The following is a 16,075-nucleotide window of genomic DNA, read 5'->3' as shown; positions in this document are numbered from 1 at the left end:
ATTAGAAGGATGATTAGCTGGGCCGCTGCACCGCAAGACATAGATGCGGCGCCGCTATGTAGTGTTCTCCTTTTATGTTTTCTAAAAAAAATTATTGATATTCAGAATAAATCTTTGAGTTACCAAGATTTTTGACAACCATGATATATATTTTTTGAAAATGTAAAGATTGCTTCATTATATTTTTTGAAAATGTAAAGATTGCTTCAACTTGTGATAAATTTAAAAGAAGAAACATTTTTTTGCGTTTGTGCACAAATTTTTTAAATTAAACGATGATATATGAACATAATGTGGTCACCATCATTGGAGATTATGTTTTTTTTCTTCCGTGGTACCATTTTGCTAGTTATCTATAAATGAGATATAAACACACATTGTGTTGGATCTGACAGAAATTTGGTGATGCCCAATCATCAGGACTCACTACTCAGAGCAGACATGCCACGCGACTGTTCGTCACCGGCGAATCGGCGGCGCACCCGCCGCCCCGACAGCTCCAGCTCGCCCCCCGACTCCTCCGGCCCGATGCCTCCCTCCTCGCGCGCGCTGTTGGTGCCGAAGTATCCGGCTCCTCCCTCCGCACAACTTTTTTTTTTTTTTTGGCCAACGCGCGCCTCCCCTCCCCCCTCCCTCCTCTTCCCTCCATTGGCGCCCCCTTGCTAAAATTGGCGCACCGGGCTAACTTCCATCGTCCGTCGTGCATGCGTGCGCGGCTGCCGAAGCTGGACCGCGGGCGCGGCGAGGCGTGGCGGGGGCCGGAGCCGGGGCGAGGGCGACGACGGCGGCCATGGGGTCCGGCACCTGGCGCAAGGCCTACGGCGCCCTCAAGGACTCCACCAAGGTTGGCCTCGCCAACTTCAACAGCGAGTACAAGGTCAGCCCCGCCCATCCTGCCACCAACGCCTCCCCTTGCGTCTCCTCCCGACCTGCATTTCATTCCTCTGATTATCCCGCATATTGTTGACACATCGATTGCTAACGCGCCCCGGGGAATTTCTGATCTTTGCAGGATTTGGATATCGCCATCGTGAAGGCGACGAACCACGTGGAGTGCCCGCCCAAGGAGCGGCACTTCAGGAGTGAGTGATTTCCCCTCCCTCCCTCCCTCACCATACAATGCAGCATCTATGCGGCCTTGGTAAAATCTTTTTTGCTGGATGTTGCAGGGATAATGTTTTCGACCTCGGTGAATCGCCCGCGGGCCGACGTCGCCTACTCCATATGTACATTAGCCAGGAGACTGTCCAAGACCAAGAACTGGATAGTGGGTCTTGTTCCTCGCTTATTTGTTTATCTATGCTGATCGATGATCCTTGATTCAATCATCTCCATCCTTTCTCTCTTGGTTCTCCTAATTTTCCTTTTTGTCCGTTGTGAGATGCATGAATAACTAGCAAGGAGCATTCATTTGGTGCGTAGAAAAGGGTGTGCATTTGACTAATAATGTTTGCTACAGGTTGCACTTAAAACATTGATAGTGATACATAGGTTACTGAGGGAAGGCGACGGGACATTCAAAGATGACTTCCTGAGCTACTCATACAGAGGAAACATTTTGCAGCTTCCAAATTTCAGGGATGACTCGAGCCCATTAGGTTTGTTCTATTGCGCATCATTCTGAATTGCAGCAACCAACGAAAGCTCCCGCTGTTCTATTTCGGTATCTGATGTAACGCTCTCCTCCACCCCCTTTTGTCAGCTTGGGATTGCTCTGCTTGGGTTCGCCTGTATGCATTCTACCTACATGAACGCGTCGAATGCTTTAGGATCCTAAAATACGACGTCGAAGCCGATCGTCTGATGAAATTACCGCAGGCTTCTGGCAAGGTAGATAATGATTTCTCATACAGTCTCAATACCCATTATGATTTACTGATTTGGCTGTCATGACTGGCAATGTTGGCACATTTATCCCAGGCACACAGTAGAACAAGAACCCTTCCGTGCGCAGATCTTTTAGATCAGTTGCCTGCATTGCAGAAACTACTACTCCGGCTTATTTCTTGCCAGGTTTGATTATAGGAAGATCGCACTTCTTTGATACCATTCTTTCCTCTTGTTCATCTTCTTCACTCTCGCAGCCTGAAAGTGCAGCCTGCACAAATCACCTTGTACAATATGCATTAGCCCTTGTAAGTACCAAATTTGTTATGCTTTTCTCCTTTTAGTTCACAAATAGTATGTATTTCTTATTGTTCGTATGGACGTTTTATGGGCCTCAGGTTTTGAAGGAGAGCTTCAAAATATACTGTTCGATAAATGACGGCATCATCAATCTTGTTGATATGGTATTCTATACAATTCTTGTGGATGTCATCCTACGTGTTCTGTGTATGCCCATAATCAATTTTTGAACATAAGTTCAGTTCTTTTTCTCTTGTCTGGATAGTATTTTGATATGGCAAAAACCGATGCTATCAAGGCCCTTGAAATTTATAAAAGAGCTGGACAGCAGGTACAGGAAGTCAGGGTTTTTTCTTCTTCTTCTATATTGTTGGTAAACTAACCAGTTCATGTGACTCCATGATTTGATTTTGCCTATTTCACAGGCAGAAAAGCTTTCTGCATATTATGACTACTGCAAACATCTTGAGCTCGCCAGGACTTTCCAGTTTCCTACTTTGAGGCAGGTGTGCTCATTCATCCATTCAATATTCATCCATGTCTTAAGATAATATACAGAAAGAGTATTAATGTATATAGCAGTCAATAGCTCCCAATTGGCCATGCCATATAGTTGTATTCGCAACTATTATTTTGTTGGATACTCCTGATTATACACGTCAATCAATTCATGTGCACTAAATCTCTGGGTGAGAGGATTTGGACATACATAGTGATATATGTTGATGGGTTACTGATATGCAGCCACCTTCTTCATTCCTTGTAACTATGGAGGAGTACATCAGAGAAGCACCCCGTGTCAGCATCACGAGAAAGAGTGCGGTGAGTGCATTCACTGTCAGTAAAATTGTAAACAAAAAGGAAATCAAGACACTCAACATAAATCTACTATTGTTCTGTTAATTCTTGCTGTTGCTAGCAGAGTTCACCTAGTGACCACGAAGATGAAGCTCCACTGGAAGCCGAGAAACCGGTTGAAGAGGAGAAAGAAGAGCCAGCAGAACCTGCACCTGAAGAAGAGCCACAATATATCGCTCTCTCAGAAGAAGATGAACCCCCACCATTGCCGCCAACCACTGGGGATCTATTAGTAATTCTGATTCACTATGTTCTGCCTTCGTGCCAAATCAGTGCCTGCTTCTTTGAATCTTACACGCTTGCTCCCATGCCGCTCGCAGAACTTGGATGAGGAATTGCACCCCATGATTGCAGATCTCGAACAAAGCAACGCACTTGCTCTTGCTATCGTGGAACCAGGTATGTACTGGATGTGATCAGCAAAACCACAAGTAGCAGTTATGTCGTGATCCAATAAGTTTCATCTGCATTGGTGCTATTTTATATTTCTAGAATTGTTTATAATCTTTAAGGTTGTATCTGCTGCTAAATACCGCATCATGACTTTGTGAGTAATGCAGGGAGTGAGAACAATGCCTCGGCCCCTCTAGACTTGTTTGCCATGGACAAAGCTGGGTGGGAAATGGCACTGGTCACTGCACCAAGTAACCACACAAGCCAACCAGCTGTCAGCCAATTGGTATGTATATTTTGCTATATCTTTAGATTCAATCTGTTCATAAGATTTTACACAGCTCACTAGTAAGACTATGGCTCAGTTTGCATTTTTGTTGAGTTGTGATATGCTGAGCTGCAGAATCTAGTTAGTTATGAGCAATTTTATCGATACTTGTGATATTATTCTGTTACATTCAAATTAGTAAAAAAAAAACTCAATCCCCAAAAGACAGAAATTATTCAAAGGAGTAAAGAAATCACTCAATCCCCAAAATCAGAAATAAAAAAAGTGCTTTTGAAAAGGCACCACAATACCAAACGCAGCATATAACTGAATGCAATTTCACTGATTTATCTAAATTTGCTCAGCAGCCCGGAGGGTTCGACAAGCTGCTGCTAGACAGCCTATACGAAGATGAGGCAAGGAGGCAGCAAATCGCCAGCGTGACCTACACCGGTGGCGTCACAGTGAACCCATTTGACCCCAACGACCCGTTCGCCATGTCCAACAGCTTCGCACCGCCATCGAATGTGCAGTTCGCCATGATGGGGCAGCAGCAGCAGTACTACCAGGCACCGCAGCATGACTACTTCCAGATGCAGCAGCAACAACATCAAATGATGTCGATGCCGCCACCCCAAACATACCAGCAGCAGCAGGCTCAGTATGCCGTGAACGCTGGATTATCCAACCCGTTCGGAGATCCGTTCAGCGCCCTTGTCACGATGGCGAATCCGCCAAAGCAAAACAATCTTCAGATTTAGCCTGGAATGCACAATCTTTGTTGTATGGTACTCTAATTTCGGTCAGTCATATACTCCTCTTCTAATTCTGAGGAGCAACTTGTATAGTTTGAACTTTGTTGATACTGTAAACCTTATGGAAATTGTGTAACATGTTTGGGAAATGATACAATCGTTTGAATGTCATGACACAATTTCGACTATCGAGCACGTATCAGCAAACACTTCAGCATGTTTATCATCATCATCATCACACAATCTAGAAAAAGTCTAGGTAGGTAATCCAAGACGCGGTACCGAAGATCACAATACTGATGAGTGTTGCACTTGACAAGAAAAAGTTACACGAATTCAGTAAGTTCTTATTTCCTCGTGAAAGGCCACGAATCCATGTGTTCTACATATGTACAGTAGCGGAAACCATAGATAAGTAATTTTAAAAACATAAGACAGACGGGTCTTTCTTGATCCCCCACTTCACCAAGTGCAATGAAACTAGCGGTTCCAGTTCAATCCTCTTCGGCTAGATCTGCATCCTCTACCAATCCCTCCGCCTCCTCATCCGGGAAGCGTCCTGCATAACGATGAATCCAGGTTTAAGCAAGGATGCAACACAAGCAAGTTGTATGATCAATCGATGTATGTTTTGTTGACACCTTATTTGCAAAGATAAATGTCACTCCAAGAGCTCAAGAAGTCAACCATCTGGTTTTGTTTTGTTGACAGGATGGAAACTAGAGATGAAATGCACTTGACTCTTAGGCCTTGTCAATTTTGCCGCAGCAACCACTTCGATCAATAAGCTCGGAAGAATTGAATTTTACCGTAAATTTCTAAAACAGGGGAGAACATGATCTTGGATTGCAGAGCAAAACTAGGTTCCAAATTGTTGTGGATCCTACAGGCTGTCCTTGTGCCTATTCTGAGGCGTTTCGGGAATTATTTATTTATTTATTTATTTTAGTATTGTTACTTGGAGAGGGGGGGAAGGGAAGGGAAGGAGGGGAATGGGGGATCTGGGGGCGGCGCTCACCGTCGACGAAGTAGGAGGAGCAGGGGTAGCCGCGGGAGGAGGAGGCGACGGCGCGGGCCTCGTCGTCGGAGAGCATGGGCGGGAGCACCCCGATCCCGCCGCCGCGGGTGACGAGCTCGAGCAGGCCGAGGGCGGCGCCCGCGGGCCGGGGCGGCGCGAAGTAGGAGGTGCCGGGCCGGAAGGGCGCCCACTCGGGCTCGGACATGCGAGCCATGGCGCCGTCGATGGCCTCCTCCAGCCGCCGCTTGAGCGCGCCCGCGCCCTCCCCGGTCGCCGGCGACGCCCCCGCCGCGTCCAGCTCCAGCACCATCGCGCCCCCCGCGCCCGGGCGCCGCGTGTGGTTGGCGCGGCGGCCGCCCAGGGCCGCCGCCGCGGGCCGGGCCAACAGACGCTGGGACAGGGTCGCCGCCGCACGGGAGGTGAGCGCCCGCGCCATGGTCACGCCGCGGTGGTCGGAGGGGAGCTTGCCGTGACCGGTGGAAGGCGCGCGTGGGTGGGGTGGGGTGGGGTGGGGTGCGTGCGTGGTGGTCTCGCGAAGGTCTGGGAAGGTGGGGGGAGGGGGTGGTGGGTGGTAAATATAGACGTCGGCTCGGGGGCCTATCCGCAAATAGGTCGGCACGGTTCCGTCTCGGGTTGGAACTTGGAGCTGCTTAATTTTTCTTTAAGACGGTTTTGCCCACCGGAAAAGACCAAACCTCGGGCACTCAGTCGGTGTCGCCGACTGTTTGACGGGTTTGACGCGTTTACCCCCGGGGATCTCTTTTTGTAAACTTAACTGTAGTGATTTTTTTAAGAAAAAAGTTATATATATCTATTCAAAATAAATATAAAAAGTTTTAGGTCATCAATGAAAGTATGCATCGGACATCATGACAGTACAAAAGAACACCAAAAGTAAAATAACAAAAATTACATCCATATATGTAAACTACCTAGGGACGACTGCGATACTAGAGCGAGCTGAAGGCCCGCCGTCATCATCGCACATCCTTCACTAAAGTCAACCAAACCTTGTTATAATAAGTGGTCGAGAAGTCATTGTATTAAGGCCTCTAAGGACCAGCACACCGGAACAACAACCGCGGACGATGGAAATAAGCGTGGATCGGCACATGAACATAGACGACCGTACCCACGCAGATCAACCGGACACAAACACCAAGCAAAAAACGTGAGAATCGTAGGAGACACACCTTCACAAGACCTATGACATGAGACGCATCGTCGGGATGAGTGCTAGATGGATATAATCACATTTCATCTCCATGGAATTGTTGTCGCCTCGCCTTCCTAAGTAGAGCATGGATCCTAAACGCATTAGAAATACACCTAAGCATGACCCCTCCCGTTGACAGGGGCCAAGATCCATCATGTCTCCATGGCCTTAAGGCCACATGAGATAAAGCAGATCAGCGGCGGGAGTTAGCAGGAGAACCCTAAACCCTGAGAGCCTTTCTTTCTTAGTGTAGTAAATTTTATAAAAAAACGTAACTTCAACAAGACTTGTGTAAAAATACCACAATTTGATTTTTTTTTTTAAATCATAAAGTCACTAATTTATGTTGGTGATTGTGATTGTCACAATACCCAAACATATACAAAATAGACCGCACCCACTTGTCAAGTCGCGCGATGACAATTCTTCAAAATTTTTCCCTTTGTCAACATGAGCCCAAGCATGTTCAGAATATTTTTTTTAAAATTCAAAAGTTTTTAATACAACTCTTCAAAAAGGATATATAATAGTTGTTCAATAATTCTTGTAGGAAAACTTCACTCGTTCGAAGAGCGATTTGAGGGAATCATCATTGTGTGGATTAGTCCATATTTGAGCAAATTTGGATATAAAATCTAAGTATCCAGAAAAAAAGAAGAGAAAATCAAGAAAATTACAAAAAAAACTAGTATGAGAAAAATCTAGCACATTTATATGAGCATTTTGTGAGAATTACCATCCTAACTTTTATTTGTCTATATCACCGAATCTCACCTAAAAAATCAAAGTTTCCACAAAATTATGTTAATGTTGTTATTTTGCCATCAGATTAGAGATTTGGGGTCTTGTAGCAATTTATTAGTAAAATTTTGTTTTACGACTAATAATACTACCATCTTCATTTTCAAAAATATAAGATCTTTTAAATTTTTTTACTATAAACCAAGGTTGGAAAAAACGATAGGCGTAAGCGAGGCGGTTGACCTGTGCCTAGTGCCTAGGCGGTCCATAAACGCCCTAGGCGTAGCCTAGGCGGTAACATAGTTTCTAATATTAGGATGTATTTATAGTTATTATATGTATATTATCTTAATTAAAAGCATACATATAAGTTAACTATCAGCTACTGTCATTGAAATACGACACGTTTGACACATTAGTGCAATATGGTGTGATTTCTCTCTTCGTTAAAAGTTTCTTGCATGTCCTATCTAGGATTCGCGTATGCCCTAGGCGAGGCGTTTGGCCATTGCCTAGCGCCTAGGCACTGCCTTTTCCAACAGTGCTATAAACTATATATAAATTAAAATAAATGACTCTATAATTTAAAATATATTTTTATATATCTATATGTAATTTACTAGTGTAATCCCTGACATATCTTACGCTATTTAGGAATGGAGGGAGTAGTAGCTTAAAAAAATATTTTTTCGCCTTGGTCCTTAAAGTTGTGGTCTCTTGTAAATAACAAGATAAGCAAGGTCATAGCAGGGAAACGTCCCCCGCTTTTCCTCCCACCTCGCACGCGGCCTCTCCCTCCCTTCCTTCTTTCCACGCGCTTGTGGCGGCGGCGCGAGACCATCGGAGAACCTTTGCCGGGGGGGCGAGCTAGGGTTTGGGCCACCGCGGCGACGCGCGACGATGTCGGCGTACGACGAGGTGGAGATCGAGGACATGGAGTGGAGCGAGGAGCTGGCGGCGTACACGTACCCCTGCCCCTGCGGCGACCTCTTCCAGATCACGCTCGCCGACCTCCGCCTCGGGGAGGAGATCGCGCGCTGCCCCTCCTGCTCGCTCTTCCTCACCGTCGTCTACAACGAGGAGGACTTCGCCGACGCCAAGGAGCCCCCGCAGAAGCCGCCGGCCGCCCCGCAGCCCGTCGCCGTCGCCTGAGCCTGAGCCCGCCGTGGCTCGTCGGCATGGACGGTAAGCTTTCTGGGCGTTTGAAGTTTTATTAGGAACTGACTGATTCCGTTGGTTATTTTGATGGAAATAAATCATCTGGCTGTGTGATTCGTGCTATGCGTTACTGTAACAAGTTTTTTTCCTATTGTGTACCGTATGATTTTGGGTTCAGTAATTAATAACTGTGTAGAGATTTTAACTTTGGTTTAAGGCCATGGGGCTTATGTTTCAGTTTGTCCAAGTGGGAACCGTGATTTTGGTGCTTGTTACCAATGCAAAACTACCTTAGTTTACTATCTTCAGCTACGAAGTGCATCCATGGAAGTCTGAAATTTTTGTTTTCCTGTAAGTGTTGTTCTAGACTTGACCGACTGCTTATCTATGCCCACTGTTTTGATCGGTCGATTAAGGGGCGGGGAAATTGGATGCTTGGATTTTACTGTGCCCTGCAGATTGGATTTCCAATTCCGCACTATAGTAGATTCATTTTGTTGCATTACCTGAGTAAGTCGAGTGTAAATACGCCGCAAGGTCGGAACTCTGGTTATAAGTGGTAGGTTGCTGGTGAAGAGGCTTTCCGCCGCTGGATTTCTTGATGAGCATAATAATTAATAGGTTCCTCTTTGGCCATGTGATGATGTCAACACCTGGAGTGAGTATTAGCCCTTTTAAATTGTTGTTATCCCCTGGCAGATCCTGTAGAATTAGAACAACTGTGTTGTTCAGCAGCTTTTGGTTTGTGTGCGACAAGACACATTGAGAACTTGAGATTTTAGTCACGCCTCAACTGCATTTACCTATAGTTTACCTAGGAGGCTGAGTTTACTTGAATCGGAGCCTTCTGAGAATTCATTTTTGTACCTGTCCTTGTGTGTTGGTCTTTTGAGTGTTTTTCAGCTTACTCATTCTCAGGGGTAATCCTGTAGGAACTATCCTGATGCATCCACTTATTGAGAGCTTTTATGTGGATGACCTGCTGTTTATCTATGATTGCATATTCGACATAGGTTGTTGGAGCTGGGAGACCATGCCAATGTCCCTCCCATGCTTCCAAGATCACTAAGAGATGTATATTCTGTCTAGTTTGATTTATACAATGAATTTCAATAGCTTTTCTCAACTAGCTTGGTCGGCGCAAAATTCAGGGTTTGCAACTTCTGTTCCAGCAGAATCTTTCGGTGTCATCCGTCATGCTTCATCTTGCAATCATTTTGGACAGTGTTGACCTTTGCATCCACTGCTTGCAGGACGACAGAATCAGCATCGTAGCTGGGAGAGGAATGAGAGAAATTGTTTGGCATACGCGGGAGCATCTGTACTTGTACTTGTAGAATGAGAAAAATCGCAGCATCGTATCAACTTTTGGTTGTTGAACTGAATTTATCCATGTGGACTTGCTCAGTTGGTACAAAGGCACTGTCCTTGATCGGTGCCTCATTTTCTTTTTGTTAATCCCAGTTTTTGTAATCCTGGTGACTCTCTGGTCTCATTGCTGCGCCTTGTGGTAGCATGTGAATCTGTGATGTGGCTTGGGTGAAAGTGGCATAAACGTTTTTTTTTTTTTACAGGAGAGTCGTTAAATGATTTAAATCGATCTATCTTGCCATAGGTGTTCAGATAAACAAGCTCAATATGTACAAAACAAATGGCTATAATGTATGTCAGCACTAGTGTCTTAATTTAGTTCCAAATAATCTGATGTGGCCACATTGGCCACCACCAGCAGGTTCTTAGTTCCCCCAAGAATCAGATACACATTTTTTTGGTACAGAATTTAGTAATAAAAGAAATGCCATGTAGATTGACAGTAGGATCACAATTCACAAGGAACTCTGTTCACTAATATACATTTGATAGCCCACGTATGTATTATGAGAGCAAGTGCTTTGGATTAAGTGAATCATGTCCCTGGCTCGATGAAATCCCCAGATTCCTCATTTCAGATGCTAATGAACACTGTGACACATTTTCTTTTCAGACATGATAAATCCCGAACGTTCGGATTTCAAGCATGGCAATCAGAACGTTTTTCATAGCAACTTTAGTTCACGTGAGGTTAACAAACTTTTCTGTAAAAGAAATGAACTGGAACAAAGTTGCCATGTTTTAACAACTAAAGTTGCCGGCTCGCGTCAAATAAAGTTGCCACGAAAAGTCGCTCGGGATGACATGCATAAAATCACCCAAGGGCATCTTAGATCTAATTAATATCGACAAAAACAAAAGCCAGTACAATGGATAGACAGATGCAACACCCTTTGATAATGAAGCAAAGCACCATATGGCTTTCCAAAGAAAGAATATGAAATGGACACTGACAATTTTTTGCAAATCCAACATTGGTGGAGAGCAGGCAAAAGAAAAGCGAGCAATAGAGAAAATGATTGTAGCCCCACTTATTTACAGCCAGCCAAGATTTGATCAAATGTACATTCATTATTTACATCCAGCAAATAATTGATCAAATGTACAGTCATTATTTACAGCCAGCCAAGATTTGATCAAATGTAGTCATAATTTACAGCCAGCCAAGATTTGATCAGCTATACAATTATGTTTTTTTTATCATGTTACATGGATCATGTACACACTACTTAGGAAAAGATGTATTTTTGCACCACTCAACAATTGATTTGGAGGTCTTGTCAAATGAAAGTTAAATGTGTACAAAAGACATAGTTATGCTGTACTAGTTAAGATCCAGAGCAGATAGATGTTGCACTAGTTAAACACGACGTAAAAGATCACTGATCTTCTTGAGTTCCTCGATGGCTGCAAGCGCCTTGGCTTGCTCTGTGCTTCTGGGACCATTTTGCACTGATGCCATGTGTAAATTTGGTCGAAAGTGTAGTTCAATAACCTGTTGAATAAACAATTCATGATCTGAGCTTTGGGTTCCTAAACTTAACAACACACACAATTCAGTTTTATTATTCTGTATAGGAGACTCAACATGGGATTTATATATGAAATGTACTGTAAAAATGAATCCACCAGTATCTAAAATTAGCAGAATATAGATCTATAGAGCAACAACATAAAGTAGGAGCTTTAGCAAAACCTTCAATTAGGTATGAGCTATATATGTCATTGACTCTTTACGAAAACAACACTGATGTGTCGCAATAAGTTCAGGTTGCAGTAACATACTTCAAATTTTATGATCAGCAGCTTTAGTCAAGCATGGTTACCTGAATATTTTGAACCATTGATTCACCAAAAGACCTTAATGTTCCAACCAACTCCTTATCAGCCACCTTCAAACTTGGGCCTATGTCAGAACATATGCTATGCTCTTGATTTATCTGATAACCCACCGATTCCAATGTTTGATCTGTAGTAACTGCTTCATCAGTCTTACCATCACTCTGACTGGGTTCATAAGTATTATCATTATGCAAAGAGAGTGGATCTGGCTCATTAACCACCTTGGCATCATGGGAAACACATGGTTCTTCCTCATGACGGGTATCATGGTCATGATCAGTATGACGCCGAGACGATGGAGGCCTATTCCTCGATAAATACTCACGAGCTGCTCCAATACGATCTTTAATCTTGGCAGAAGTTGTATGGTAACCATCATGCGAGCCTGCCTCACATAGACTGCTTGAGGTACTTCTAACAATATCTGCAGTACCTTGGCTAACACAATCCTTTCGGTGTTCTGTAGGCATGGGTGGTAAACTGTTTATCAAATTGACAGGAACTATATCAGTAGCGTTCGGTTCATCAACAATAGGCTCGGGCTGGCTAGTTGAAGTCGAATTGCTGATATCAACATTTGCACCTTCTGTTCTGGAAACATTTGATTCCGTGTTAGACACACTTCTTCTTAAAAATCCCCTTCCTTTTATCCTAAAGGTTGAACTGCCACTTCGTTTGTCTCCTGACATCTGAAGCATCTTCCATGTCTCTTCCCAATAATTGGGTGGAGTCAAGGGAGATTTTCCTGTCAGAGGAGACAACGGAAGGTTCGCTTCTAAAGCTAACGATTGCAATAACTTGGCCTTCTCAATCAAGTTCTTCAAGTCAACATCTTGAGGAAAATTTAACAATCTCACCAGGCAAGAAGTCGCATGCTCACTTCCCAGCAAGGAGGATCTGAGATGAAGCATCATTGAGACTGCCATTGACAAAATCAGGGCACCACGGGGAGAACATAAAACCTTAAACTGATAGTCTCCCCGATTCTTTATGTCTGTACAGTATGAATGGTTTGGCGAAGAGAAGATTTCATCCCAAATAAACAGAAGATTGTCGAGAGTAAATTCACGACCAAATAGGACTCGAAGCCATCGTAGTGCAAAGTACTGAGGTTCTACTCCCAACTCTACGAGATGACTGTGAAGAGAGGAATCCACACTAGCAAGCAAGTGATATATGGCAGATGATGCCTCCCTTACAGGTGTTAAACCCGCACTTGATTCTGTTGCAGGACTGAGAGAATAGAAGTCAGTAATAGCGACCACACCTTGAGCACCATTCACCCCGTTCATCAAATTCTCAAACATACAATAGGCATCATGCTCCATAAACTTTTCAGATAAAATGATACCCAGCTCACCCTCTGCTCCATATGCATCATTTATCAAGAGGAGGTCCCTAGTACCAGCATCAAGCTCATCCAAACTTCTAATTTTAGCTGCACTACCCTCAGAACTGTTTGTCCTGTCACTCCTGTTCAGCAAAAACCTATCTGGAAATGTCTGGCCATCAAAATCATCACCAAGAAGCTCTTCATGAAGCTCCTTAACTTGTTTAAAGTGCTGCACATCAATGTGAAGGACATAAAGCAGAGGAGCTAAGAGTTCATGCATTCCTGTAAGTGAGAAGTGATTTCTGTTGTCAATTGTGCAACAAAAATAGATAGGTATTAGTGCAATTAGGAGGGTACATGAGGAGCCCCTAGTAAGTACAAAAATAATGTAGCAGCTAAAATAGCATGCCGAGTTACACATGTGGGAAAGATGTGCATCTATAGCAAAAACGGTGCTACTTAATTTAACAAACAAACTTAAGTTCAATATGCTCGTGTCATCGAAACTACAGTTGCCATCAATATATTACAGTTATTTAACAAACAGGTTGTGGTTGCAAAATATCTTGAAAAGAATGGCTCCGCATTCAATATTAGTAAATACGGGGCCTATGAACCAATTCTCTTAGTTGAATGTTAGGCCATATGAGAAGTGCACAATAGCTGAATACACACTGATGACATACCTTGTTTATATCCATACTCTGGGTATCTAAGGCTCCATACTAACAGTATCCGTTCAAGCATGGACTGACATGTGGTTGTTTGGAAAAATTCTCCCAATTCAGGATAGAGTCGGGACAGATCTTGGTTCAGCATTTTCTCCAGTTCTGCATTCCTGAAGTATTGACCCCAAGTGCTTTCTGCATTCATGAGGCACAAAATGATTAGAACAAAAAAAAAAGCTGCTGCAACTGAATGTTGTCGCGCTTTTCATGAAAAATGCAGAGAACGTGTGAAAGATGTCTCTTTCTTGCATTGCCGAGGATACATGTGGAGCAAAGAAAATGAATAACTGCTTTAGAAAACAACAGCATGTTCTGTTGGTTGTAACCGGTCTATTATGAGCTGAGAGCTTGCGGTGAGTCATGGTTGTTGGCAACTCAGAAAAAAGGCCTATCTGAATTAACACCTTACCACTTTATCCTCCTTATTCCACCCTGCCTTCCCCTGAATCATCTAGCATCAACCATTTAACCAGACAGATGGTGACAGATCATCATCTATTTTATTTCAGTAACTATTGTGGTATGAGCAAGGTGCTCCAGAGTATCCGATGTAACAGCCTAAATCTACAAGCATTTAAGTGGAAGCTTTTCAGGCGAAAGCCCAGTGTCGCAAGCAATGTCAAGCTGAGGAAAAGCTTACCCACCTGGGTTCTGTGATAGTGGGTTCTCCACAACAAGATCAGGAGCGCCGTCCTCATCCTTGGAGAGATGGGGATCTATCAGCAGCCGCCGCCGCAAATTAGCATACCTACAACAACAAACACCAATTGGAAGCCAGGAGTCTAAACCCTCGAAGCTAACAAACTTGCATATTCTGCCCCTAGTATAGAATAACAAATGATTTACAAATTCCTTGAAAACGATAATTAAATAAATGAATGCTCAGAGAAATGTAACTTCTCGCGATGATTAGCAAATGTGAAGCGTATATGCACGTAGCTTCACTACAGTCCAGCACCATGACGGCGGGTTCGTTAACATCGAGCCGTATCAAACACCGAGACAGGATAGCAACAGTCCATTCCCGAAAAAACCCGGGCTGGTGCCTGAATTTTGATCTTGTGTTTTTCATACGCGCCGATCAAAGTAGAAGGCTCGGTTGATCTAACGACAACACAGGGGGCATAGAACGGGAGCGAGCACTGTATGCTGTAGCTCAGCGTTTCAAGAAACTGAACCTTCGCCGGCCGGGAGCAAGAGCATTGCAAGAAGCGGTGGGGCCTGACCTGCGGCGGGAGTCGGCGGCGGCGCGGCGGAGCTCGTTGGTGGGGACGTCGGGGGAGCCGGGCAGGACGCCGAGATCGGTGCGCCACCGGGCGCTGCGGAGGCCGGAGAAGCGCTGGCCCGCCGGTGGCTCCGGCATTGCCGCCCGCCTCGGCTGCACCCCAGCCCTCCGAGCGAGCGCCCCGCGGCGAGGGGAGGCCGGGCGCGAATGGCCGATCGGCGACCGCAGCGGGGGCGGGGATCGAGCGAGGAGGGGCCGGAAATTCGGATCGAGCGAGGGCGGAGGGAGGGAGGGAGGAGACCTTGTTGGCCAGACCGCCCGAGGATGATGGGAAAGGGGAGGGAGCTGACAGGGGGAAAGCGAGGGAGGGAGAACACGTCTCGGCCTGGCCTATGGGCTATGGCATATTTTTGTTCTCTCTGTGTGCCAAATGCACTAAGATCTCTAAAACAACATCATGTTTTTGCACGATATGAATAAAATCAGTGGTGTCTTTAAGAAATCACAACTCAACACTACTCCCTCCATAAAGAAATATAAGAGCGACGGGAAGTAACAAATAGAATCGTCATTGGGTTTTCTCAAAAAAAAAAAAAAAGATTCGTCATTAGGACTACTAGCAAAAGAACCCGTGCGTTGCACCGGGAGCATGTACAAATAAAACATCGGACCCTAGTACTCCTAGTGTGTCGGCATGTCGGGCAGGAGGAGTCTAGAAATCGCAAGCTCCTCCTCGTCCGTTAAAACATCCTCGTCGTACTGTCTACACATCTACACACCACGGGTCATCGGGGCATGGTTGATGGCTCCTCATCTAGAGTAAGAAAGTGTCGGTGCGCTCCAACGGATTAGCAATTCTACGATGGTCAAATCAAGGTATTGAGAACACATAATGTATAGTCAACCTTGTTAATTCAAAATCAAATAAATTTGAACGCTGGTTGCACTTATAAGAATATAATACATTTAGTTGATGGATTACATGTGGCTAGCCTAGAGACCACAAAGAAATCGCGCGCTGTGTGATATGGACGACAACAAC

The 16,075-nt window shown here is 44.6% G+C and overlaps 4 protein-coding genes across 6 annotated transcripts; 2 read left to right on the top strand and 2 right to left on the bottom strand.

Moving 5' to 3' along the window:
* Positions 1-403: 403 nt before the first annotated feature.
* On the top strand, positions 404-4,589 carry LOC123410798 (putative clathrin assembly protein At5g57200). 2 transcript variants are annotated; one of them, XM_045103739.1, is made up of 15 exons: positions 404-877; positions 1,013-1,082; positions 1,170-1,267; positions 1,460-1,598; positions 1,703-1,830; positions 1,921-2,013; positions 2,085-2,135; positions 2,226-2,291; positions 2,393-2,458; positions 2,553-2,633; positions 2,872-2,949; positions 3,050-3,217; positions 3,306-3,384; positions 3,546-3,664; positions 4,015-4,589. In XM_045103739.1, exons 1-15 carry the CDS (start codon positions 791-793, stop codon positions 4,405-4,407), a joined length of 1,716 nt encoding a protein of 571 aa, XP_044959674.1. In that variant the 5' UTR covers positions 404-790; the 3' UTR covers positions 4,408-4,589. The 2 variants fall into 2 exon arrangements, with proteins under 2 accessions (XP_044959674.1, XP_044959673.1); XM_045103738.1 differs by having other exon boundaries at positions 4,012-4,589.
* Positions 4,590-4,727: 138 nt separating this feature from the next.
* LOC123410799 lies at positions 4,728-5,885 on the bottom strand. The gene is made up of 2 exons (XM_045103740.1): positions 5,420-5,885; positions 4,728-4,960 (listed from the first exon to the last, which is right to left on the bottom strand). Exons 1-2 carry the CDS (start codon positions 5,853-5,855, stop codon positions 4,896-4,898), a joined length of 501 nt encoding a protein of 166 aa, XP_044959675.1. The 5' UTR covers positions 5,856-5,885; the 3' UTR covers positions 4,728-4,895.
* A 2,249-nt stretch (positions 5,886-8,134) lies between these two features.
* On the top strand, positions 8,135-10,079 carry LOC123407306 (diphthamide biosynthesis protein 3). Its single transcript, XM_045100411.1, has 2 exons — positions 8,135-8,561; positions 9,788-10,079. The coding sequence occupies exon 1, from the start codon at positions 8,277-8,279 to the stop codon at positions 8,526-8,528; it is 252 nt and encodes an 83-aa protein (XP_044956346.1). The 5' UTR covers positions 8,135-8,276; the 3' UTR covers positions 8,529-8,561; positions 9,788-10,079.
* An 833-nt stretch (positions 10,080-10,912) lies between these two features.
* Positions 10,913-15,388, bottom strand: LOC123407305 (TBC1 domain family member 5 homolog B-like). 2 transcript variants are annotated; one of them, XM_045100409.1, is made up of 5 exons: positions 15,035-15,388; positions 14,453-14,556; positions 13,767-13,943; positions 11,732-13,362; positions 10,913-11,400 (listed from the first exon to the last, which is right to left on the bottom strand). In XM_045100409.1, exons 1-5 carry the CDS (start codon positions 15,169-15,171, stop codon positions 11,266-11,268), a joined length of 2,184 nt encoding a protein of 727 aa, XP_044956344.1. In that variant the 5' UTR covers positions 15,172-15,388; the 3' UTR covers positions 10,913-11,265. The 2 variants fall into 2 exon arrangements, with proteins under 2 accessions (XP_044956344.1, XP_044956345.1); XM_045100410.1 differs by lacking the exons at positions 14,453-14,556; positions 15,035-15,388 and having other exon boundaries at positions 11,732-13,382; positions 13,767-13,859.
* Positions 15,389-16,075: the final 687 nt, after the last annotated feature.

This window comes from Hordeum vulgare, chromosome 7H, assembly GCF_904849725.1.
Source record: "Hordeum vulgare subsp. vulgare chromosome 7H, MorexV3_pseudomolecules_assembly, whole genome shotgun sequence".
Taxonomy (NCBI): domain Eukaryota; kingdom Viridiplantae; phylum Streptophyta; class Magnoliopsida; order Poales; family Poaceae; genus Hordeum; species Hordeum vulgare.
Note: the sequence above shows the minus strand (reverse complement) of the source record. Positions and strands in the feature narration are given on the sequence as shown.